Here is a 26,402-nt window from a genome sequence, read left to right on the forward strand (position 1 = left end):
AGTCAAACTCGTAGCGACTGGCAAGACTACACTTGGCTACTCCAGCATTTTAATAGGGATTGGGGAAACAAACGGGGGGAACCAAATCAAAGTGACGCCGCTTCTTCTGCTTGTGGTTTAGACAGGATCAAACAGCCCGTTGTAAACGATCACAAGGCTTTCCCCCGAGATAGCCTGGTGAGGTGAGGTTAGTACGTATGATTCAGGGACCTGCAGTTGATGAAGTTGGGTGCAGGGTTAAAGAGTCGGCCGTCCATGGGGTTGGCGTTGTCCGTGTTCTCCCCGGCCAGGACCATCCAATCCTCTGTGTGTTCACACTCAAACACACACCACTGCTGAGACGCACACATCAGCAGGACAAAGTCCGCTGCCGACACACATAGCAAAACACAACTAATCAATGTTTAGATCGAAAGACGTGTAAAATGTATGGAGGATGAATGAATGATGATATGATATGATATGATATGATATGATATGATATGATATGATATGATATTGTCGTTGTCGGGTGGAAACCTCGTATCTCCAAGTTTCAAATTCGTACGTTCTTTCACAAAGTAAAGCCCTGCTTCATCACACAAGGCTGTCGCACAAAAGTAGTGAAAACAGCAGATCAGCTGTTTTCACTAAATCATTTTTAAAATGATAAATGCAAAACGAACGGTTTTGGACATACAAGGTTTTCACCCGACGACGACGATATGATATGATATACAAGTACACACACATAATGTGCGTGTGTGCATATGTATGTCACACACGCCATGTCACCGCAAAAACTTGACTGACCAATCAAGTTTTGGGAGTTTGGCAGTGTAAAGAAGTCGGGCAAGTAGATCCATTTAATGAGAGCTGAGTTGATCAACACTGGAGTGTTCCACCTCCACGGATACTCTGAAAGAGGAGGAGATGGGGAGAGGTAGAGAACAAAAGACAACAACATCATCAGCAACAGTTACCCACATCAAAGAGGCTGCCAGTGAGCACTAGGGGGGCATTTGTAAAAGAGAGACAAAAAATATTAATATTCAAATTCAGTTCATAAGATTATGATGGCAGGAGGCGCCCGCTGGCCTACTGGTCCAGGCGCATACCACTAAGGCATTGCCACATAGGGTTCGATTCCCGATCCGGACAACCTTTGTCACTCCCCATCTCTCCCCCCATTTCCTGTCAGTCTACTGTCCTATCAATAAAGGCATAAAAGCCCCAAAAAACTAATCTTTAAAACGATTATGATGGCAGTTTAATCACTTTCAACCTGGCATCCATATTCTGGGCATTTCATTGTCAGTTTTCAAACATTTTCAAAAATAGCTGAACTACAAGCTCTGGTCATATCTACAGCTTGTAGATCTACTATTTTCGAACATTTTAGCCAGAGGCTAGGGACATTTGGGAGTCGTGGGCATGGAAAGCCCTGACCTACAGTATAACACTGTACAGTCATAAGCACAGACAGACAGTATATATACTATTTAGGAATATCGTGTTAATAATCTTACACACAAAGATCATACCACATTACAAAGCTTTAAGCAATGATTCTTAATGTATTTAGGGATCCAAACCATGACTCAAGAGCCATACATGTTGAATAACACAGTTTCAGTCCTCCTTGATGCTGCCAGAGCATCTTGCGCCACATTATAAACCTATTTTTAGCACCACACTACACCGTACCACACCACACCACATACAAATATCTACATTTTCCATTACACAAAAGTACCCCTATCGGTAAGAAACAATTTGACCCTTTTAACTGTGATTATAATACAATATAAATTTCTATTACAACTATCCTAATTATAATGCACTATAATGGGTTATAACTGTGTTTATAATACACTATAAAGTATTAATATATTACTATGATAATTATAATACACTATAATAATGTATAACAGTGATTATAACACAATAGCATCTATTATCATGTATTACAACTATCCTGGTGGTCTAAATGAAAAGTCAGTGAGTGATCAGTCATTATGAAGTGTTTGGCCCTGTTTGGCCCAGCTCAGACCTACTCTGGATTGGATACTTTTTAGTACCACGTTTAGTACCACTTTCACACCACTCTACCCAGTTCCTTGGAGTGGAAAACCTGGCACAAGTGGGCGGAGTGGAGTGGTGTGGTGTTGGGCCATGTCAGTGGAAAAGGGGCTTATTAGGTCACTGTTTCACAAGTAGAACAAACGCTGCTACTCACTAGGGCATTCATGAATAGTGATTTTTAGTATTCAAATTATTCAACCTCAAAGTATTCGAATAGTCGAATATTCGACAGGACTGGCCAAACTGTCAAATATTAAGTACAAGAGGCGAACATTGTGAAAATAGCCGATCTACATGCTCACAACGCCTCCAAGGCGTTGTCAACGCCTCCAAGGCGTTGTGAGCATGTAGATCTGCTATTTTCACAATATTTATCTGCCGAACAGAGTCACATTAAATGTAATACCTACAGTTAAGTGCTTGTCAGGGTGGGGGTCCCCAGTTCAAATATGTTTATTTTGGGGGTCACTGCCTAAAAAGTTTTGAGAACCCCTGGTATAAAGCATTAAAAAATTCATCCACCAGGGGCATTGACAACTCATTCTTATGACTTCCTATCTAGCCAAGGTTTATAAACTATATATTCTTTAAAGAGAAAACAATAAAAAGATAAAAATACGCGAATATTCGACTTAGGTGAACACTGAACAACGTCGAATAATAGTGACTTTGATATTCGAATATTCAAATATTCGGTGAATGCCCTACTACTCACCTATACAGAGAGCTGGTGGTATGCCCACACACAGTACATACTGGTAGATCATGAAGATGGACAGGAACAGGCAGTATTTAGGCCAGATCTGAGCAATAGCCGCCCGCCGACGCCTCACCAAGATGGCGACCAACCAGCATCCGTGGAGGATCACCAGGAAGTTCATCCTCTGGCCAATCACGTTCACCGTCAGCAGGAAGCAGATCTTTGGCGTGACAGGTGGACACAAATGTTTATATGAACACCTATAGGTCGCCCTTGTTTTAGACCGGGTACACATTATTACGCATTATTTTATGCTTTAACAATTAACTCATTTAGTGCTCCTGAAATGAACGGATTATAAAGTCCACGATGCCACCTTCAGGCTGCATTCACTCCCGTTATCTTATTTTGAAGGCCAGAAGTCCACAGCGTAAACACTTCCGGTCTGACGTCATCGCGTCATGGCACCATGTGATACTCGAGTACTTTTCACGAGTCTTCTCGGGATTGGCACTATATGAGTTAAAAAATAGCAGATATACAAGCTCACAGCGCCGCGCTGCGAGCTTGTAGATTTGAACATTTGAACATTTGAATTTTGACCCGATTTTGACCCGATTCCGAAGTGTCTTCTGAATCCTTCTAAGGTTTTTTGAAAGACCTATGTTTCTATGTCAGTGGTGCAGAATTTGAGTTACAAATGTTCGCTCTAAAAATACATATATTCAAAGATGTGCACACATTTTCGCGTCTTTTTCAAAAATAGCAGATTTGCCGCGCTGTGAGCTTGTATATCTGCTATTTTTCAATAGCTAAAGCATTCAATAATGCTAGACCTAAATGGCTTAATAATGACATGTAATGAAGCTATATGATTACTAAGGGTTACTAAGGTTACAAAAAGTTACAAAATGTACGGTTCGGATCGATTCGATATTTTGGCGTGACGGTTCGATACGTTTTCGATACAAAAAATAAACAGTAATGTCCTTGATTTATAAATGTATTTTATAACTACGTATTATTTTGTTTTAACTTTGAACAATACGGTACCCAAACTCTAGGGTAGTGGTGGTCTCTAAGTGGGCTCTGCGGAGGGGGTTCCAGGGGAATGTGGATGTTGAGTGGTATTGTATTGTATTGTTCGGTACAGGGTCTTTCGGTTCGGTGTTCGGTATTCGATATTCGGTTCGATATGTTGCACCCCTAATGATTCCATACCTCTAGTCCAAACTTGTAGAAGGTGTAGTTGATGAGGTATTTCAAGCAGGGCAGCAGGCCGTTGTCCAGCGTGTCCCTGGTGGCAGAGGGAAACAGGGAAGGGATGGTGGGAGGAGAACACTGGAGCTGGCGGTAGTGGTGGGCCTGGTGGCGATACACCGTCGCCTCAAACACCAACAGCATCAGCACTAACAGGTGATTCTGGCGTGGGAAACGCAGGGGAGGAATACAATGTTAGACCACATGTGTTTCATTATACTGAATCTGAACTGATTTCTTTGCAATAAAATACAGAGTCCTGCCCACAAGAGGAAGAGGGTGAAAAAAACAAACACTCCAAAGATTAGGAATGTATGCTGCAACCGATTTTCTTTTTTTTTTGGTGATGGTGGAATGAGTCAATGTGGTCCTACTCTCTGGAACAAACTGCCGGATGGCCTGAGATCTGTAACAAATGTCATCTTTAAAAAGTATCCTATTTTCTCAGGCCTCCGTCTCTGTTTGTGTGTTGCATTGTGGTTTCCTGTGTGTCTGTGTGAGTTGTGGGGGTGGGCTGGGGGTCACACATACTGTATCATGTGAACATGTGGATGGATGGTATTTCTAAATTTTATGTGTGCAGGGGTGGGATTGCGACCGAAGAAGGTCGCAGTTTAGTATGTGAAACGGCACATGCTGACTCCGTCTGTCTGGATGTGTACACTTTTTTAACGGTCTATGGGTTTACCGCTCTGACATCATGCTCTGACATCACTGTGATGTCAGGGGAACCACACAAACAGAATCCCTTTATGCCCATATAGGGAGTTCCCTGATGCCATCAATATTAAGCCCATATCTAAAAAGACTTCATATGGGAATGCCCATATATGGAGGCCACTTCGGCCACATACCACACTAACAGAATCCATATGGCCAAGACAGCCCGTATCTGTGTGGCTGGTTCTACAGACAGGGATCTCCATGTATGGGCATAAAAGGGATTCTGTTAGGGATCTCCATATATGGGCATACAAGGGATTGCATCCCAGATAATGCCCTGTTAGGAGAACCACACTAACAGAATCCATATATGGTCAAGACAGATAGCGCGACCTAGGTCGCTTTTCGACCCTTAGGTGTCTTACTGGTACTTACATTAGGCTAAATTAAGTTCATCTTAATTTTATCTCTCTACTTGTCCAACATGATGAATGTGCTGCTACTAACGGCACATGGTGTTTGAGATGTCCTGCTTCCATTATCAGTAAATATAGTGACATTCTTATGTGCTCCATACATAAGTCAATAGAGAGACGTTGGCATATTGACTCCACCTTGCTGTATCCCAGGACCGTGGCATCTTTTCTAACTCCAAACCAGTTGGCCGGATCCACCGGCTCCTTGTAGAGGGTCGAGTTCCTCATCTCTTCTGGTGCCAGGTTGGTTTGATTGGACAGAGGCTGTTAGCAACAGGAAGGAGGAGACAGACAGACAGACAGACAGACAGACAGACAGACAGACAGACAGACAGACAGACAGACAGACAAGAACGGAGCAACACATGTTTAGTTTTGTTTATAACAGTGGTTCTCAACCTGTGGGTCAGGACCCCCAGAGGGGTCCCCAAATTATTTTGGGGGGTCCCAAGATGTTTAGCTAAATGTTAACATTGTTTTCTCACTCAACAGACCAACATACAATATGTGTATACAGGGTAACGGCACATTTATAAAGTGACAATTTAAGGACATTAACTCATTCCCCGCCTCCCCCGATAGTCCCGAGAAAATCCCAATGTCGTTCCCCGCCAGGCCCGATAGTCCCGAGAATTTGCTTTTATATAATGTAATGTTTAATTACACTCTCCCCCAGCTCGTGACAAATTTTTATCCTTTTATCTTACAGAGAACCTAAAATATCACACATCAAAGTAAGTGTGTTTGAAAAAAAGACTGTAATAATGTATAAATTGCAATACAAATGCATATAAATCTCCCCATAACCCACAGTGAACTGGCACAGTGACGCATTTTGCGCACACAAGGCTGGCGGAAAAAAAAGAGAAGAAAAAAAAAGTGTGAGAACAGCTGTGTGTGTGTGTGTGTGTGTGTGTGTGTGTGTGTGTGTGTGTGTGTGTGTGTGTGTGTGTGTGTGTGTGTGTGTGTGTGTGTGTGTGTGAACATCTCTTAGCTGGCTGGTGGTCCACGGACCACTGTCTGTTTCAGTGGTCCCCCTGTCCTGATCAGCACAGTGCTATCAGAGTCTCTGATTCAGAGATCTGTCTCTCTCTCTCTCTCTCTCTCTCTCTCTCTCTCTCTCTAGATACAAAATAATTATCGCCAATTCGCCATATAAATGCTTCTAAAACATACCTGAGAATGATGATGGTTGATTAGAATCCACAGGTTATAATCCATATATCCAGGCTATAATATATTGTTTTGTAATGGTCCACAAGCAGCCAAGCAGGCCATTGGCGCCAGGCGGTCCTTTGCAAAGGGGGGTCCCTGGTCGGCTTTCTAACAGGGGGTCCGCGGGCCCAACGCTTCGCTCCGCAGAGCAGTGGGAACACGATAATCAACTCTTACAAAATCAATCAATAAAACTGCCCGATTACATAAAGTTCACGACGCGATCCAGTTGAGTCAGAGACAAGTGAAGTGGTCCCTGGAAGGGGGTCCGTCCTCTCATTACCCTGCCTGGTCTCCAGCCAACACTTCTCACGGACCACCACCAAAACTCCCACGCTCCCCCACCACGCTCCTCCCAAAAAGCAAGAGATCAACTAGTGTCGTTACTAACGAGCAAAGACGCAGAGGAGCTGTTTAGCAGGGCAGTGCAGAGGATTTTTTTAGGGGCAGGGGGAGACATTTTTCCAACATGTCCTAGAATGTGAAAATAGCAGATCTACAAGCTCGACTTTGATTGATTGATTGAAGACTTTATTAGAAGTTTGCATAGGAAAAGGTACAGTTTCATGACGGTACAGTTCACTGGTACAAGGTCTACTAAAAGGAGATCCATGAAAAGACTAAGCTTATTTCCACTGGAAACCATTGAAGTATCTCATATAAAATTGAATGACAAGCTCTCAATGTGTCACAGTCTCAGAGCGATGTGTTGAGCTTGTAGAGCTTGTAGATCTGCTATTTTCACATTCTAGGACATGTTAGAAAAAAGACTCATGCCCCCTTTTATGTCTATTTGTGTGTGTGCACCTGTACAGAGCAAAAGACAACCAGCAGACACACAGAGACAGAGAGAAAGCGCCCCCAAGTGGGGGCTCACAGAAATACTCACAGAAATACTGCAATATAGTATGTGAGTTTTTTGGTCAGATATAGCCGATAAAAATATTTTTCTCTGCATTTTTCTAAACAGAAAATTCTAAAAATAAATCCTATTACATAATTACATTAGTACACTTATCTGATAATGCCTGAAGCCATAAAGACACATCTCAAGTGAGTTATCCACTTGAAAACAGATCATTCACAAAAAGGTCAATAACTCCAATTATTTTGAATTTCCACCTGGATTTTGAAAAAACAAGGGGTTTGAAATGGCCAAAACTCTAGATTGCTACATCGTACATACAAAAAAATATTTTTTGGAGAGACTAGAGGATGTCCTCTTTTAATCCATGCACTGTATGACATTTTCGTGCAAACAGGGAATTTAGGAAAAATGTCTAAATATGAAGAAAATGCTTAAACAAAATGGCAGGGGAGCCTACAGTGAATGTTAAAATGGCGGTCAATGTGTTAAAGACCTATTTAGTACCTCTGGGTCAAACATTGGTCAAATTGTCAAATATTAGAGGCAGAAATTGTGAAAATAGCAGATCTACAACGCCTCGCATTGTGAGGCATTGTGAGCATGTAGATCGGCTATTTTCACAATGGAATAGATCAAGTCAAACTAAAATGTAATGCCAACTCCTACAATTCCAAATGCTTGTGTAGGGTGGGAGGTCCCCAGTTCAAATATGATTATTTTGGGGGTCGCGGCCTGAAAAGGTTGAGAACCACTGGTTTATAACACAGCTTGATTGAATGCTTGATTCCGATTGGCCAATTACTGTATTCAGTGGTGTTATTTTTGAATAAAGACAGCTGAACTTAATAACAGACTGCTGTCTAATCAAAGACTCAGAGCAGCTGGCTCATATCAATCTGCATTGCTTGATTCTGTGCCATATCCAACATGGCAGCTATGTAAACAAACACACAATGTAATTTACGACTAAACATTGCTCTAAAGAATGTTTTGTAAAAACAAGCGTGACATAGACAACGCCGAATATTGATTCTATCTTATCAACGCTTCCTGTTATTTTCCGAGGGGACCGCGTTGCACTGGATGCACCTGGCATAAATTATTGTTATTCATTCAAATTGTTATTGGACGACTACATGGGCGTGCTGCTGGACCTGGCGGTGCGTTTCGGGGGCTCTTTGTTCCAGGAATACCACCACCAGTTCGCAGCCATGGCAGCCTCCAGACTCCAGCAGTTCAACGTCGTCACCTACTGGGGCCACCTCGACCTGGAGCTGTACTGCCGCATTTTCGCAGGCAGAGCAGCCCTGTCCTGCAGCCTTTGCGGCAACCCTGCCCACCCCGCCAGCCAATGCACCCTCGCCGCCCCCCGCCCTTCCACCTCCAGAGCTGCCACAGCCAGCCCAGCAGTACCCTCCCTCCTCGGCCTCCCCTGCCTGCCCCCAAAAAGCTCCCCAGTCTACCCCGCCAACAACCGCACCACCGACCGGCGTGGGCGCCCCGTCCTGTTTTGCGGCAAAAGCATGATTTGCAACAACTACAACGACCTGGGTTGCTCAGCCAACTCTTGCAAACTCCTACATGTTTGCAGCCACTGCGGGGGTTCTCACGCCAGAGCCTCCTGCCCCCACAACCCCACCAGGCCATCAGGCCCCAGTTGACTATCCCACCATCTTTCCACCCCCATCAACATCCCCGCCCTAGCCGCCAAATTGTCCACCCACCCAGACCCCGCCATTGCATGCTACCTCCTCGGAGGCCTCAATTTCGGTTTCTCACCCGGCCTAGTCACCATCCCAGACAACTCACACACCTGCCAAAACCTCCAGTCCGCCACCAACGACCCCGACTCAGTCACCTCCCTCCTGCAAAAAGAGGTAGATTCCGGCTTCATGATCGGCCCTTTTTCCACCCCACCATTCCCCACTTACCGCATCAGCCCCATCGGCATAGCCACACGCAAATATTCCGGTAAAAAACGCATAATCATTGACCTCTCATCCCCCCACGGCACATCCACCCCCAGCATTAACAGCCTCATCCCCAGCCCAGATTTCTCCATGCATTATTCAACCGTAGATGGAGCCATCCGCCTTATCCGGCTCGCCGGAAAAGGCGCCTGGCTAGCCAAAGCCGATATCACTGCCGCTTTTAAAGTAATGCCACTCCACCCAGACAGCTGGCACGTTTTCGGCGTCCACTGGAAAGACCAGTACTTTTTCGCCGTCCGCCTCACCTTCGGGTGCAAGAGCAGCCCCAAAATTTTCGACTCCCTCGCCGAGGCCCTCTGCTGGATCCTGACCAATAACCACAAGCTCCCCTTCATCACCCACCTGTTAGACGACTTCCTCGTAGTCACCCCCCCCTCAGCACCCCCCGCTTCCGGCCTCACCACACTCACCTCCGTTTTCAACGCCCTCGGCGTTCCCCTAGCCCTTGACAAAACCGAAGGCCCCCTCACCTCCCTGGAGTTCCTAGGCATCACCCTGGACTCCTTCACTTTCCAAGCCTCCCTCCCCACCGACAAACTCAACCGCATCACCTTGCTGCTCTCCAACTACCTCGACATCCCCCAGTGCACCAAGCAACAGCTCCTGTCCCTACTCGGCCACCTCAACTACGCCATCCGCATAATCCCCCAGGGCCGCTCATTCATCTCCCACTTACTCCACCTCTCCACCTCAGTCCCCTCCCTCCACCACCAAGTCTCATTCGACCCCCCCTGCCTCATGGAACTGCGGCTCTGGCACCTCCTCCTCACCAACTGGAACGGTATCACCTTCTTTTATGACGACTTCATCTCCTCCCCCGAAGACCTCCAGCTTTTCACAGACGCCGCCCCCTCAACCGGTTTCGGTGGCTACCATAAGGGAAGATGGTTCTCCTCCCCCTGGCCAGACGACTTCCACCAGCTCGACCCCAACAACACCCAGACCTCCGCCCTCTATGAACTGTACCCCATCGTCATCGCCGCCGCACTATGGGCTCCCGAATGGACCAGCAAAAGCATCCTCATCCACACCGACAACACCGCCGTAGTCCACATTATCAACAAAGGCCGTTCCTCCTCCCTCCCCATCATGTCACTCCTGCGCCGACTCACATGGCTCTCAGTCACACACCAGTTCATCATCCAAGCAGCCCACATCCCAGGTCACCACAATGCCATAGCTGACTCACTTTCCCGTTTTATGTTTCAGAAATTCAAGACACTGGCTCCACACTCAGACCCCCATCCAGTCCCGGTTCCACCATTTTCGGACATCACCTTCCCGTAAACCACCCCCTCCACCACCTCATCCTGCAGTCCCAGCAGTCCGTACTCCAGGGCGTTGCCGATTCCACCTTGTCGTCCTACTGGACCGCGTGGACCAAATTCAGGTCGTTCCACCACACACACAACATCCATTTCCCTTCCTCAGACCTCATAACACTCTCAGCCTACATCAGCCACAGCCACTCAACACACTCCACCAGAGTTTCCACAATCCGAGCGTACCTCTGTGGAATCTCTTTTTTCTCCAAACTTATCACCGGCTCACCCCATCCTTTCACACAGCACCCACAAATCACCCTCCAACTGAAAGGCCTGCAGCGCCTCGAACCACGCCTCCCCCCCAGTCGCCTACCCCTCACACTAGACATCCTAGGCGCTTGCTTACATACCATCCGTTCAGGCTATCCGAACCAAACCACCTCCCCCACTCTAGAATCCATGTTCCTCCTCGCCTTCTACGGCTTCCTCAGATGCTCAGAGTACACAACCCCCAACTCTAACTTCGACCCCAGCATCCATCCCTGCCTTTCAGACCTAGCCATCCACGACCACAACACCCTCGTGTTCACAGTCAAAAAGAGCAAAGCCTCCCAGTACCGCTCAACCCCCATCTACCTTTTCCGCCTCAACTCCACAACCAGCCCCTACGAACCCCTAGCCATTCACATCCGAGCCAGACTTTCCCTTAACGCCCGACCCTCAGACCCTTTGTTCATTACAGAAAACGGAACAGTAGCCACCCGCAGCTGGTTCCACTTCCACCTCCGCCAAATTCTCACTATCTCAGGCTTCTCGGCAGATAATTACTCAGGCCACTCTTTCCGTATCGGCGCCGCATCCACAGCCGCTAGCCGTGGCCTACAAGACCACACCGTCCAACTGCTAGGCAGGTGGACCTCGCAAGCCTACTTGCGCTACATACGTTCTAGCGTCCACGACCTCAGAACAGCCCACCATGCCCTAGCGTAGTCCTGAAATTGCCCTTTGTCTCTCCTTTGGGGGTTAGTCCACACCGTCCCAACACCTATTGCAGTGGCCCTTATGTTTACTTTTGGGGGTTCAGTCCACATCGCCACTGACGCTGACGGTGCAGACGATCTTGCTGTACGACCCCTACCCCAAAGACTCCAGGGTCCGCGACCCTCCCCGGAACCTACACCCCCCCCCGATCCCTTCCTTCCACCTGACTCATAACGGATTGATTCCCTATTGATTGATTGATTCATGTTTTACACCATAGATCCATGTCTGACTATCGATCACTGCTCATTATTTATTCTGCTTTCTACTTCATTAAAACCCTTAAACCTTCATGGTGTGTTTCTTGTTAACTAGTGAAATGGTGTTGGGACAACAGAAGTTCAGGAGAGAGAGAAACACACCATGACGCCTCCCCCCTCTACACCTACCTGCTCACGCCACCCACCTGGCCTACTTGGCCCTTAGCTCCGCCCCCCAGAGATCTACCTGGCTCTATTTATCCTCACTCTAACTTCCCAGAACCCCTCTTGCTTTCGCATCCCTCCACCACCCCTACACCACCACAGCCTTTTTTCCCCTCTCTCCCTCACTCTACCTTTCTCTCCTCTCCCTATCCCCTTCTCCTCCTCTCTCTATTTTCTTTTCTCAGGTTCCTGCCGGGGGGTTCAGTCCACATCGCCACTGACGCTGACGGTGCAGACGATCTTGCTGTACGACCCCTACCCCAAAGACTCCAGGGTCCGCGACCCTCCCCGGAACCTACACCCCCCCCCGATCCCTTCCTTCCACCTGACTCATAACGGATTGATTCCCTATTGATTGATTGATTCATGTTTTACACCATAGATCCATGTCTGACTATCGATCACTGCTCATTATTTATTCTGCTTTCTACTTCATTAAAACCCTTAAACCTTCATGGTGTGTTTCTTGTTAACTAGTGAAGTACCCTTTCCTTGTCCTAGGGGAATGAGTGGAATCCAATTCACTCCCTATGGTAGTCACATGGTTTCATGCCTCTTCCAAGCCTCTTGGGGTAGGGCGTCATCGCTTTAAAGGACAACATTAGTTTTTTTACAACAAGGGTTCATATTTTAAATTGTAATTAAAGAATATAAAACTTGGGTGTTAATATTATTTCATTTACGTCTTTCTATTGTTTTAGAGATTCTTATTTCAGTGGTTGGGGGCATGCGTACAAGTGGCTAAATATGTAATTTTACACAGAATAAGCCCATTCCCAAGATACAACGCAATGGTTGGATGTGACTTATGGGGGCTAGAAGTGTTACTGTAAATAGCAATAAAGAAACTGCTGGCTTATTGTGTCTAAAAAGACATATTTAGCCACTTGTACGCATGCCCCCAAGATGAACCCTTGTTGTAAAAAAAACGAAGTTGTCCTTTAAGCCAAGAGGCTTGGAAGAAGCATGAAACCATGTGACTTCCATAGGGAATTAATTAGATTCCACACTCTCCCCCCTCATTCCCCTAGGACAAGGAGAGGGCAGGTGACTTTACTGTGTGTAGGAAGCCTTACCAAGCTACAGTTGTTGGAGTACTCGTTGGGATTCACCACACTCAGCTGGTACAGCATCTTACAGACGATGATGACACACACCCAGACGGTGGACAGGCAGGACGCCATGGGCCTGAAGCGACCGTACGGCATGGCAAATGACCACAGCACCACCAACACCAGGTTCATGACCGAGGGCTGGGGAGAGAGAACGCAGGAGATGGGGAAGGACATGAGAGAAGCAGAGAAAAGGAGAGTATTAGTTTAGTTTAGTTTTAGTTTAGTTTATTTGATCAACTGAACTCACAGTCAAACATTTTTACAAGTCTTACATACATAAAAGCATAAGAAAGAACTGTTTAAAGGTGATACACCATGAAATTTCACTTTTCCTATTTTAAAACCTTTTTTTGGGGTCCCACTAGCACCTTCTATGTACCCCAAAGGGGGACGGGCCTCCCCTCACAAAGTCCCATTTCTGACGTTGTGTCTTTCTCTGGTTTTGAGAAGGCGAAGGTTAAAAGTATCCCACGGGTTCTCAAAACAGGCTATCCAGATTTGCTGCCGATTGTAACGTCATCTGCCGATTGTGGCGTCATCATAAAAAAAAAATGTGTCAAAAAAATAGTTTAAAAAAAAAGAAAAAATCTTTTTTCAAAAACATTTTTCTTTTTCAAAAAGATTTTTGGGGGGGTGGCGCAGTTCAGGCCAAAGGTGGCACTGCAGCTGAAATGCTCTGAGAGCCATTCAAAAATGAGAGAGGCTCTCTATTCAGGAGTGGTAATTTAGCCTCAAACCTTTTGAAAAACGTTTTTGGGACATAATCAATATGACATAAATACTTTTTAAATGCATGGTGTATCACCTTTAAGGTGATCAAAAGGAATAGGCTGAAGCTATAAACTTATGAATGCCTATCCTACATATTCATGGTTTAAGATACAGTAATATGGTGTAAATAAAACAGAACATGTGATTACAAGCCCAAATGCATCAGCAATAGCAAATCAAAGAATGCCTGTCCTACATATGTTATGAGAGTACAAGTTCATCATATAATATAGCATCTCAAATGAGCAGTATACCATGTATACAACCTAAACCAAGGGTCTTCAACGTTTTCAGGCCAAGGACCCCTTAACTGAGAGAAAGATGAAGCAGGGACCCCCTCTACATATTGTATGAAAGAGTTATGATTTTCAGACTTGTTTGACAGCACTGTCATCATCTGTTGGATTCGTGTTATTTTTTATTCCCCCTTTTTTTTCCTGACATTTAGCCACGTCAATTGTCGAAATGTAGTAAACTTGACCTTTCACTCTGTACTTGGTCTGTTCTTTGTGACCTCTACACCAAACCTCTTTGCTGAAAATAGCCGATCTACAAGCTCTCAACGCCTCGCAGTAGATCTGCTATTTTTGGCTCCTCAGAATAGGGAGAATAAGTTCTCCTCAGAATAAGGATGCGAGGGTTCAAAGTCTTTAATTGAAAATAATTATCCTATCACATGAGGATTTGGTGGCCCCCCCTGTAGTATCTCTGAGGACCCCATAGGGGTCCCAGACCCCCTGTTGAAGACTCCTGACCTAAACTAATATAAAATATACAATATACACTTTGGTGGTAACAAGCTAAACTATCTAGCTATTGAGTAAGACATTACACTACATTACAGTAAGATACTTCATTGTTGGGTTATTGCATAACATGGAATATCTTGTCTAATCAAACTACTTGAACCAACTGTTGAACAGCATAAAATTAAGTAACATTAATATAATAGGGCCTTCAACTGATTATACAGGTATTACATATTGTAACCAACTAACCAGTTCTTTACCTGGTAGTGTAGTCCAACTTACCATAATTTGCATTTGCCTTTTAAACTTTGCCTGATGTAAATGTACTCGTTTTGCATGATTCTGCTGTTTTGCAGTTTGGCTTAGGACCAAAAACAGAGGATGTGCGTCTTTGGAATGATGTTAATTGACTCCCTCGTTTGTGTCATGTATATAATACCAATACCATCAACAATAATGTAAATACTCTATCTAAGTGGTCTTCAACAGGGGGTCCGGGACCCCTAGGGGGTCCTCAGAGTTACTACAGAGGGTCCTCCAAATCTTTGTGTGATAGAAACTTTTTTTCCCTCCTCTTTTATATTAACAACTTGAACCCTAGTGTCCATATTCTGAGAAGTTTAGCCAAAAATAGCCGATCTACAAGCTCACAACGCCTCGCGCTGTGTGGCGTTGTGAGCTTGTAGATCGGCTATTTTTGGCAAAGAGCTTTGGGTGTAGAGGGGAAAAAGAGCAGACCAAGTACAGAGTGAAAGGTCAAGTTTATTAAGTATTGACTGTTCAAATGGTTAAATATCTGAAAACACAAATTGACATGAATCCAAAATACACTGATGATTGTGCTGTCAAACAATGAAACAATATGGAATCTATGAACAGGTTGTGGGGGTCCCTGCTTCATCTCTCTCTCTCAACTAAGGGGTCCTTGGCCTGAAAACGTTGAAGACCCCTGCTCTACCATGTACACTTATACTCTGATTGACATATTAGGTCCAGAAGGATGCTCCACATGCACACGCGCACGCACGCACACACACACACACACACACACACACACACACACACACACACACACACACACACACACACACACACACACACACACACACACACACACACACACACACACACACACACACACACACACACACACACACACACACACTTCAATCATTTATTTATGTCCACATAAGAGATACAGTACAAGGACACAAATATTACAAGGTGCTGTAAATAATGTACAGTCAGCAAATCCTGGACAAATGTCCAATAACCACACACCATTCAAGGGTACATGTAACAACGCCTTCGCCATATTTGGCGACTACCGATAGTAGAAGAGATTGCACAGAACTTTGCAAGCCGTTTAGCTGCTTTTTTTGGCATCCCAAGTTGTTGGAAGCCTCTTACAACCAACCTATGTACATGTCCAAGGCTGCCAAAGATGAACACAAATAGATTGCTCCTATAGCCTAGCTCTGTGATGGTTCGTAGGAGAGGCTGGTATTTAATGACTTTAGTCATAAAGGCTTCCTCTAAGCTAGAATCAAAGGTACAGGCCACTTCAAGAATGGAAACAGAGATGAAACATGGAAGGTTTGACACAGGAATGTTTGTACATTCTCACAGACGGTGCAAAATGTTTAGATATGTCCTTTGTTATGAGATCAACTATTCTGTCGTGGCGTGCTATGTGAATGAATGAGAATGTGTGACATGGTTTTTTGAATGAGAATGTGTGACATGGTTTTCCTTACCTCTCCCAGTGCGACCCACATGGTAAAGAAGGCGACCATCTTGAGGATGTGCAGCTCCAGCAGCCTCCAGATGAAGACCTGGGCCTGGGTCAGGATGTCAGAGAACCTGCTGGACAGAACCAGCAGTCTGTCCATCACCAGACCCCACTTACTGGGGACCATCTCTAGAGGAGAGGGGAACGTTGAGATGGAGATAAGGAAAGGAGGGTGAGAGTAGGAGGGTGAGAGTGGGATCGCAGAGTGAGGGAGAAGAGGGAAGAAGAGATGGTTGAAGGGATAGTCATAGTCTTTTGAATAAAATGTAATTTAGTTTTAGTCATAATTTAGTCACCTGAAAAGTTTTAGTTTTAGTCAAATTTTAGTCGACTAAATATCATACATTTTAGGCGACTAAATCTACAGTTGATTGGGTCAGAGGGGTGGAGATGGAGATTTTGACTATCAGTTATAAGAATATAAAGAGTAACAATGTTTGGAAAACAACAGAAACATGTCAGCAGCACTAGTGTTTCACTAGTGTACACATTACAGTAGCTACACTGTAGATACCGGTATCCAAATGTGTGAGTGAAAACTATATCTGTCTTGCAAGCTACAAATACACAATGCAGAAAGAAAAACAATGACTGAGACTAGAGTAATGCCAGTTAAAATAAAAGTGACTAAAATGCTTAGGGTTAGAAAGTAGAGAGTAAAGCCGGCATCATAGTCGCCTGGGCGGTGCAAGGCTTTACACCGCGGTGTAGTCTTTTCGAGTCTTTTTGAGTCATGAAACTACAACGTTACATCATTCCTCGCGGTGGAGAGCTTTCCACCTCGAGTCCCAACACATCTCTCTGTTTTTACTATCAGACAGACAGGCTCTACACCCCGTTCACTGATTGGTCAATCTAGACTAGTCAGTCATGGTGAATAGGTCTCCACCGTGGCGTACTATGATGGCCTGCACTTATTTTCTGACTTGAGGTGGAAAGCTTTCCACCTCAAATTTGCGGTGGATAGCTCTCCACCGTACACTCTGATACGGGCTTAAAGCCGCTATCAGAGTCGGGTCCACCGCGGTGTAGTGCGGTGTAGTCTTTTTGAGTCTTAAAACTACAACGTTAACGCTCAAAAAGACTACACCGCACTACACCGCGGTGGATAGCCTTCCACCGCGGACCAGACTCTGTTCGAGGCTTAAGTCTCTATTATGTCATATTGTCGTCGTCGGGTGGAAACCTTGTATGTCCAAAACCGTTCGTTTTGCATGTATCATTTTAAAAAATGACTTAAACTAGTGAAAACAGACGATTTACAAGAACACAACGCCTCGCACCGCGAGGCGTTGTGTGCTTAGTTCTGCTGTTTTCACTACTTTTGTGAGACGGCCTTGTATGATGAAACAGGGCTTTGCGAAAGAAAGTACACATTTGAAACTTGGAGATACAAGGTTTCCACCCGACAACGACGATATTTTACCTTCATCCTCTGACTGGTCATCTACTATGTCGGTCAGCAAGTCTTCCTCCTCTGTGTCCGTACAGCCGATGACCACACGCCGCTGGCTGCCATTCTTCCTGGGAAGAGGTTAGGTTTGTCTTTTTCATATTTTGGACATAGAGAAAACATCATTCATAAAAAGAGACATTACACGTAGAATACAAGTAGAAATATTATATCATATTATCAAATCAAATCCTATTTGTGTACATTTAAATGTAAACATAAGATAAAGCATTGCAAACATCAAGTGAATGCAAAGTTATTAAAAAGTTCCTAAAAGTTTTCTTCTTAGGCCATGGCTACACGGAGCTGGATATTTCATATATCCCGGTTTTTCAGATATCCACATAGGAAAATATCTAGGTCCACACGACAAAGACATCTAGGTCTAACAAGCACACAGTAAAGTCTTCAGAGATATCCGGGTTCCCTGTCTACACGGATCCAGTGAATCGGATATTTTTCAATCTCTCCACTTATTTATACGGTTTCAAAAATATCCAGCTTCGCGGCCGAAATATCCAGCTTCATGTGGCTGCAAGCCCCAACAGCATAAAAAAATGTCTAGCTTCAGAAATATCCAGCTCCGTGTAACCATGGCCTTAGATAAAGATTGTTTGTGCCATGCCCATTCCCGTAGCTGCTAGCCCATTGAGAACACACAGGTCATGTCATGTGCTCTGCATTTTTTTCAGAGGAGTTGGGGAGTTCCTCCTATTTTAACAAAACTTTCCGCAAATACCGAACCGTTGTTTTAGATGATGAGGCCTAAGCGATCACACCTGACTAGTGAGAAAACCACTCCCACAGAACAAGCTACAGACGTTTAAATTTACCAACTACATCAACATATAAAGCTATTCTTTTCAGCAGTGATAGCAGTTGCTGTTGGGTTTTCCTTTCATGAAACAGACCGTCAGGTCGCAGTTACTATCAAAACGTCCACCGGCTGTCAGTCAGTCTGTCAGTCCGTCACACGTCACGTCACACTTTTGCCCTACTCATATCTCCGCCACCGTTGCCCCTATCCAAGCCAAACTTTGCACACACACTCCTTGGCTGCCAAACCACAAACCCCTCATTTCTCACATGGCCATCTTCTAGCGCCACCATGAGATTTTGCCCTAAAATCACGCAAAGTGGTACACAGTATGGCTACCATTGCCTTCTAAAGTTTGTGTATGGGACCTGGCGGTCGCTTCTCTCCCGATTAGTAGAGTACTGGTGTACCTTTATTCAATTTCTTGTATCACTGTGACCGTTATGTCAATGGGTATTTTCTTTCTCTCCACTGTGTATGTCTATATGTGGTTACCTGTGTTTAATGGGCGTAACATGCTCCAGATCAGTGATTCTCTATGTGGTTACCTGTGTTTAATGGGCGTAACGTGCTCCAGATCAGTGATCCTCATGAAGGGCTTGTGGAAGTAGTGGAGCTGCAGTATGCAGGCCAGCAGGAAGAAGCCAGGAATCAGGATGCTGCTGAAGAGCTCTGACAACGCAAACGTCTCCAGGCCGATGTCTGCCAACCTGTGGAGTACATTGAGGGGAATGTATTGGCATGGGTGCATATCTTTAGATGGATTCAGACCTAGCCTACGTGATGTGGGCCAATGCATTTTTTATAAAAACACAGCCTATATTATTGCCATTAGTGGGCAGATTGAGTGTTTGTTTCGATCTTCTATGTTTTGAATCAGCACATTCAGGTTTTTCCAGAGATCGAGATAGATACAATTTAATTACCTTTCGGATGGTCAGAATTAAGTATGTTATCTCATTGAAAGCATATGCTAACGTAGATTTTTGAAATGAGAAATTGACTCCAATCTTGTTTACTCTGTATGCATTGTAGTCATGAAAGTTTAAGAAAATTCATATCGGTACATTGACATGAATCTCATCCCCTAATTATTAGGGCCTAATAAACATGGTGTCTGCCTGTAACTACAATAGGGAGGCTCAATCTCAACCAGTATGTACCATCAGAAGTCCAATATATGGATTACAATTGAAAACGAGTAATCCATTTTGTGCAAAACGCACAAAACCCTATTCTTCTTCATATGCAAAACTTAAAATTAAGGTTAAGTTTCTCTCAGGTTATCTCTAAACCATCTTTAGACATGTGTGTGAACATACTGCTCCTCGGTGAAGCCAGTGAAGTTCCTCCAGTAACCAGGGAAGTCTTCAAACTGGTAGGTGTAGATGCAGATCAACACCAACATGGTGTATGCAACCACCAGCCACCAGAACACCTTCAACAGCCTCCTCCACAGGGAGTAGTACACCTGAGGAACACAAAGAAGCCATGACGTGGTAGTTAATAACCAATGTGTGTTTTTGACACACAAACAAATATGACGGTAATAACGTTACTTGTGGGTGTGTTCAATTTAGGAACTTCTGAGTGCCAACATGAAGTTAAAGAGGTGGTGCCATAGTTTTGTATGTGTCTATGGAGTTAACATTACTCTAATAGACCCCCAGGTGTGGTTATAATATGCAAATGTGTATTCCCTGTATATTTTTGGTTACTTCCTGAGTCAAAAGGCCCAATTTAAATTGATCTAATCAGGTTCAGGTTCAGGTTTATTTGTCACACGCATATCCATACAGGTACAGATATGCAAATGAAATGCTTGTGCCAGGAGCACTCTCAGCCTTATTACACACACAAGACAACCCAAGAAACAAAACAACAAGTCACCCAAGACAACCCAAAACAACAAAAACCATACAGTGTAACAGTGTACAGTTTAAAAACTGCGTACAGCGCACATGACTACCTACGTCTCGCTTTCATCTCTTCGTTAAGCAACCTGATTGCTTGAGCAAAAAAACTATTACTGAGACGAGTGGTGTGCGATGTGATGCTCTGGTAACGTTTTTTGGATGGGAGGAGATAGAACAGGGAATGGGCAGGATGACTGCTGTCCTTTAAGATGTTCTCTGTCTTTTTCTTACAGCGTGTGTTATAGATTGTGTGTAGCTGTGGTAATTCTGTGCCAATAATTTTAGCAGCTCTCTTCACAATCCTCTGTAACTGTTTACTGTCTTGAACAGTCACGTTACCAAACCACACTGTGATGCATCCTGTCAAAACACTTTCTGTGGTACAGCGATAGAAATTTACAAGAGCCTTGGTGCTCAGGCCAAATCTCCTGAGGCGCCTCAGAAAGTACAGTCGCTGCTGCGCTTTCTTAAGGATACCTTTGGTGTTTAGAGACCATGTGAGTGTGTTTGTTATGTATACACCCAGGAATTTGAAACTGTCCACTATGTCTACAGGTGAACCATTTATGGTTAAGGGACTGTGATTGACTTTAGACTTCCTAAAGTCAACGATGATCTCTTTTGTTTTACTGACATTTAGAGAGAGGTTGTTATTCTGGCACCATAGGGTTAGCTCTTCAATTTCCCTCCTATAGGCCCTCTCATCATCGTTGGATATTAGTCCTATAACCGTGGTGTCATCCGCAAACATGACATCACAATATCATCCCTACCCTGTTTAACCATGCAACAACACTGTGGGTGTTGCTAACTTCAGCTGGGTCACCACCCACCTGAAAACCAGGTATACTTAATGAACAGGTGGGCACAAAAACATAATTTTAACACTTTCTGTTTTTGAAAAAGATCTTCCTCCAAGTATGATCATTGATCATAATACTTGATGATTATGTTGTAGGGTGGGAAAAGTCACGGCACAATGTCTTAAAGGACAACCCGCACTAAATCACTTCTAGGCTAATTTTCCTACTTACGTATATTGATCCAAAAAGACTGTCCATGGGGTCTATTAGGCAGAAATGTCCCTGTTGTCTAGTTTCCCCAGCAGCTGTCATAGCATAGAGTGGAGCCTATAAGCATATCGCTTTTACACAATTTGTTGTGGTCAAAAGTGATTTTCTTTTTAATGAATGTGTGACTATTTGTTATTACAAACACATCCATGCCTTGGTTGTCCCACACAAGCCACCACAATCTCATAAATCATGTTTTGGGGTGAGCATTCGGCACAACTGCCAATCAAAGTGACAGTACTGGCCAATCACAGGGCATCTTTTCCGGGACTTGGTAAAACACATAAAAGCATAACATCTGTTTAGCAGAGTGTGATGGCTTTTGTGGGACAACGATGGCATGGATGTGTTTGTAATGACAACTTATACCACATTCATGAAAAATAAAAACACTTTTGACCACAACAAATAGTGTAAAAGCGATAGGCTTATTAAGCTCCACTCTATGCTATGAGAGCTGCTGGGTTCTGCTGGGGAAACTGGACAACAGGGGTATTTCTGCCTAACAGTCCCCATGGTTATTTTGGATCAATATAAGTAGGAAAATTTGCCTAGAAGGGATTTAGGGAGGAGTTGTCCTTTAAAAGGGTTCAATTCACCCCCAGCAGTGGATCAAAGACGGACTCGGCCCGCAGGCCTTCCTCAGCTTCCTTTTCTACACTGAGGAAGGCCTGTGGGCCGAAACGTCTGTCTTTGATCCACTGCTGGGGTGAACCCTTTAATAAACAAGGAAGAACCTTATCTGAGTGAGTGCTGGTTTCCTTTTTCAAAAGTGTATTGTTGCCACAACCGTGCACCCGAGAGAAGTATTTCTTGAATGCCACGCTCTTTTTTTATACTAATACATGGCATGGAATGACGTATGGTAGGTACATTATGGTGGTATGATATGACACAATATGGTATATTATGGCTTGGTATGGTATGGTGGCCTGCTGCGTTATAACTGGTACGGTACAGTACAGTAATTGCATATGTTCTACGGCAGTGGTTCTCAACCTGTGGTTCGGGACCCCCCAGGGGGGTCCCCAAATTATTTAGGGGGGTCCCCAGATGATTAACTTAATGTGCAACGTTGTTTTCTCACACAACAGTAAACAAACCAACATAGAGTTTGAGTGTATAGAGGGTATCTGCATGTTTCTAAAGTGATAATTTAAGGGCTTTTTAATACCTTTAAAATGACAAATTAAACCCTGGCCAAATTGTCAAATATTAGAGGCAGAAATTGTGAAAATAGCAGACCTACATGCTCACATGTTGTGAGCATGTAGATCAGCTATTTTCACAATAGAACTGTGATATACAAAATGTAATGTGTTATTGCTCATAGAGTGAGGGGTCCCCAGTTAAAATATTATTATTTTGGGGGTCGCGGCCTGAAAAGGTTGAGAACCACTGTCTGTTCAACCGTGTGATATAGTTTGAGATCTCGTCTTTTCCTAACCTGACTTGCGTCAGATGGTGGCAGTAGTGCATAGGCTACCGCTCTACTTTACCATCTGAGATCTCTCGGGCAGACTCGATGTAAGGGGCGGGCCATTTTTTGAAATTCTTTAGCAGGTGATTGGATGTGGCCGTCTCTCTGTCACAGTCTGGGAGTGCCAACTCCAACCACTCAGATTGGCCTGTCTGCATCCACGTGGTCTGCAATCAGACTCTATTGGCTCAGAGCCGCTCAGAGCCCGCCCGTAGCTGCCGCTGATTGGTCCGGCCCGGGGCTTTACGAGCGTTATCAACTCCCACCGAGAGATCTCAGATGGTAAAGTAGAGCGGTAGCCTACGCACTACTGCCACCATCTGACGCAAGTCAGGTTAGTCTTTTCCCCCTTTGGCCAGAAATTATATCAATGCGATACAAAAAGGACTGGTGTTGCAACCTGATAGAGGCAGAGGCAGACGAGGAACAGCAACATGTAGATGATCTTGTATCCGACCAGCTTTCCAGCGAAGGAGACCATGATGAACATTCCTCCGCACACATAAATCCAGTACTTGGCATAGCAGCTCATCACCATGCCTCCCAGAACCTTCAGCACTGACTCATTACCACCACAGGCTTCTAGAGGAGTACACAGACAGAGAAGGTTGGGGGAAGGTGTAGTGGCTTCATATGGTATGGTTTACAATTTACATCATGTTTCAGTTGTGAAAAAATGAATCCCGTTTCTGACAGTGCAGTAGGTGAGATGAAGTATACAATTTAGACCAGGGGTCTTCAATAGGGGGTCCGGGAACACTAGGGGGTCCTCAGAGATACTACAGAGGAGCCGCCAAATATTTGTGTGATAGAAACCTTTTTCCCCTCCTTTTTTATTCAGGCCGGGAACACATTTTGCTGTTTGGGAGGGGCTTACAGTACATATACAGTATGTAGCAAATATTTGTTTTTGTAGGCTAATTTCTGATTTAGCCCTAATAGGTTACGCCTAAATGGGTTAAGCACTTGAACCCTAGCGTCCATATTCGGAGAACTTTAGACAAAAATAGCAGATCTACTATTACTATTTTTGGCAAATAGCTTTGGTGTAGAGGGGAAAAAGAGTACAGAGTGAAAGATCAAGTGTATTAAGTATTGACGGTTCAATAATCCAAAATACACTGATGATTGTGCTGTCATTGTGCTGTCAAAAGATGAAACTATATGGAATCTATCAACAGGTTGTGGGGGTCCCTGCTTCTTCTCTCTCTCAACTAAGGGGTCCTTGGCCTGAAAATGTTGAAGACCCCTGGTGTAGTGGCTTCATATGGTAGGGTTTACATCATGTTTCAGTTGTGAAAAATGAATCCCGTTTCTGACTGTGCATTATGTGGGATGTGAGATAAAGTATACAATTTAGACCAGTGGTTCTCAAACTTGGGGTCAGGACCCCAAGTGGGGTCCCCAAATTATTTTGTGGGGTCCCCAGATGATTAGCTTAATGTCATTGTTTCCCCCCCCACTCAATGGTAAACAAACCAACACACAGTATAAGTGTATACATGGTATCTGCACATTTTTAAAGTGACAATTTATGGACTTTCAAGACCGTTTTAATATCAAACTGTCAAATATTAAGTAAGCAAGGGGCGAACATTGTGGAAATAGCCGATCTACATGCTGTAGATCGGCTATTTTCACAATACAGTATTTATCTGTGGAACCGAGTCACATTAAATGTAATACCTACAATTCCAAGTGCTTGTCAGGGTGGAGGCCCCAGTTTAAATATGTTTATTTGGGGGGGGTCACGGCCTAAAAAAGTTTGAGAACCCCTGATTTAGACTAATAGATTATTACATCCTGCTGGTTAACATTCTGTCGTTCAACTTCAAGGTTGTCATTTAACCTATTAGTGTGTGTGAAGACATTTGTATTTGCATGTGTGCATCTCTACCTCCTGTGGTGACCTCCTGTAATGGCGTGGTCATTTTCTGCATTCTGCTGAAACCCTCCTTGACTGACTGACGTAACAAGAGCCAGAAGGTCAGAGTGAACAGGAGCTGAGAGTGAGGGAGAGACAGAGAGAGAGACAAGAGTGAGAGGGAAAGAGAAATGGGCAAGGGGTGGGAGAAAAGGAACAGTTAAAAACAAAAGAATAATTCCGTCATTTAAAAATGTGAAAACTTGATGAGAGCAATGGAGAAGGTGCTACCCCAACCCCCTAGGTGGGGTTTGGCGAAAGGGCCTTTCTGTGTGGAGTTTGCATGTTCTCCCCGTGTCTCCAAGGGTAGGTACCCTCACAAAAACATGCAGTAGTCTATACAGCCTCCCCCTGGCCAGCCAGGGCTCCCCAGGCATGGCAGAGGGAAGGACAGAACCCAGGATTACAGCTTAGGCAATTGGCACTGGGGGAAAAAAATGGGTTACAAAAATGGTGGGATAAAAAATATTAAAAAATGAAAATCTATACTATAGGTAAAAAGAACTTTAGGACAGGTGGCGCTTGCTTTCAGGTTTGCCCGGCTGGGCAAGTGCTCATTTGAGAGGGGACGCAACCATCTATAAACACAACACCAGATATCTGTCTAAACAGCTGAACGTGGCTGCGGAATGTAAAAGTGTGAACCCATAGACATATTCAATCATAGCTACAGTATGTAATGTAGGTAATGTTGGATTTTTTCGCACAGCCCCAGAAAGTAAAGAAATAAGTGTTAAATTGTGCGGTAATTCAAATCTTACCTATCATTTTATACTGGACAATTAACTTTTTGGGGCAAGTGGGCATGACCTTTGGGCAAGTAGACCATGACCTGTACTTGCCCGATGGGCAAGTGCCTCTGAGACCTTAGTGTCAACCCCTGTCAAGTAAAGTGACCATTTGAGAAAAATAGTCAAGTTTTAATCTTAGTGTTCTGTTTAGCAGGCCAGTGGGAAAAACAACAACAAACTAACAAACAAAGCAGTTTATACATACGCTACTTTAGCATTTTGATCAGACCGTATTTAATATGCTATGTTTGTATTTATTTCCTTATTTGAATACAATTACAGGTATAAGTAAAAGGCTGGTTGTTTTTGTAGTTTTGTTGTTAGTTGTGATGTTGCATGGGCAAGGAAGAACTAATCAACTTTCACCCTGATTGTTGCTTGACCTCTCATCCTCTCCCATGCCATTTTCCCAATGTCTCCAAAGGGAGGCGAGTGGAGTGTAATCAGACTTGGATCACAATCACAGCCGCCGACTCACTGGTCAACCAGTGAGACGTTTGACATGATTATTAAACACAACCTCCCATTTCTGTTTTTTTGGAATGTTTCTGAA

At 44.3% G+C, this 26,402-nt stretch overlaps 1 protein-coding gene across 1 annotated transcript in view; it reads right to left on the bottom strand.

Annotated features, from left to right (window-relative positions):
- The window catches only part of piezo1 (piezo type mechanosensitive ion channel component 1 (Er blood group)), a 186,901-nt gene that overhangs the window by 56,545 nt on the left and 103,954 nt on the right, over positions 1–26,402 (bottom strand). The window contains exons 13-24 of the mRNA XM_080740889.1: positions 25,032–25,137; positions 23,535–23,716; positions 19,988–20,136; positions 19,214–19,375; positions 17,822–17,919; positions 16,361–16,524; positions 13,045–13,221; positions 5,302–5,427; positions 3,986–4,186; positions 2,780–2,984; positions 793–897; positions 211–367 (exon numbers count right to left, since the gene is read on the bottom strand). Coding sequence (XP_080597015.1) covers positions 211–367; positions 793–897; positions 2,780–2,984; positions 3,986–4,186; positions 5,302–5,427; positions 13,045–13,221; positions 16,361–16,524; positions 17,822–17,919; positions 19,214–19,375; positions 19,988–20,136; positions 23,535–23,716; positions 25,032–25,137 — 1,832 coding nt within the window. The remainder of the gene's footprint in view (positions 1–210; positions 368–792; positions 898–2,779; positions 2,985–3,985; positions 4,187–5,301; positions 5,428–13,044; positions 13,222–16,360; positions 16,525–17,821; positions 17,920–19,213; positions 19,376–19,987; positions 20,137–23,534; positions 23,717–25,031; positions 25,138–26,402) is intronic.

Source organism: Nannobrachium achirus, assembly GCF_963921795.1.
Source record: "Nannobrachium achirus genome assembly, chromosome: 13".
NCBI classification, from domain to species: domain Eukaryota; kingdom Metazoa; phylum Chordata; class Actinopteri; order Myctophiformes; family Myctophidae; genus Nannobrachium; species Nannobrachium achirus.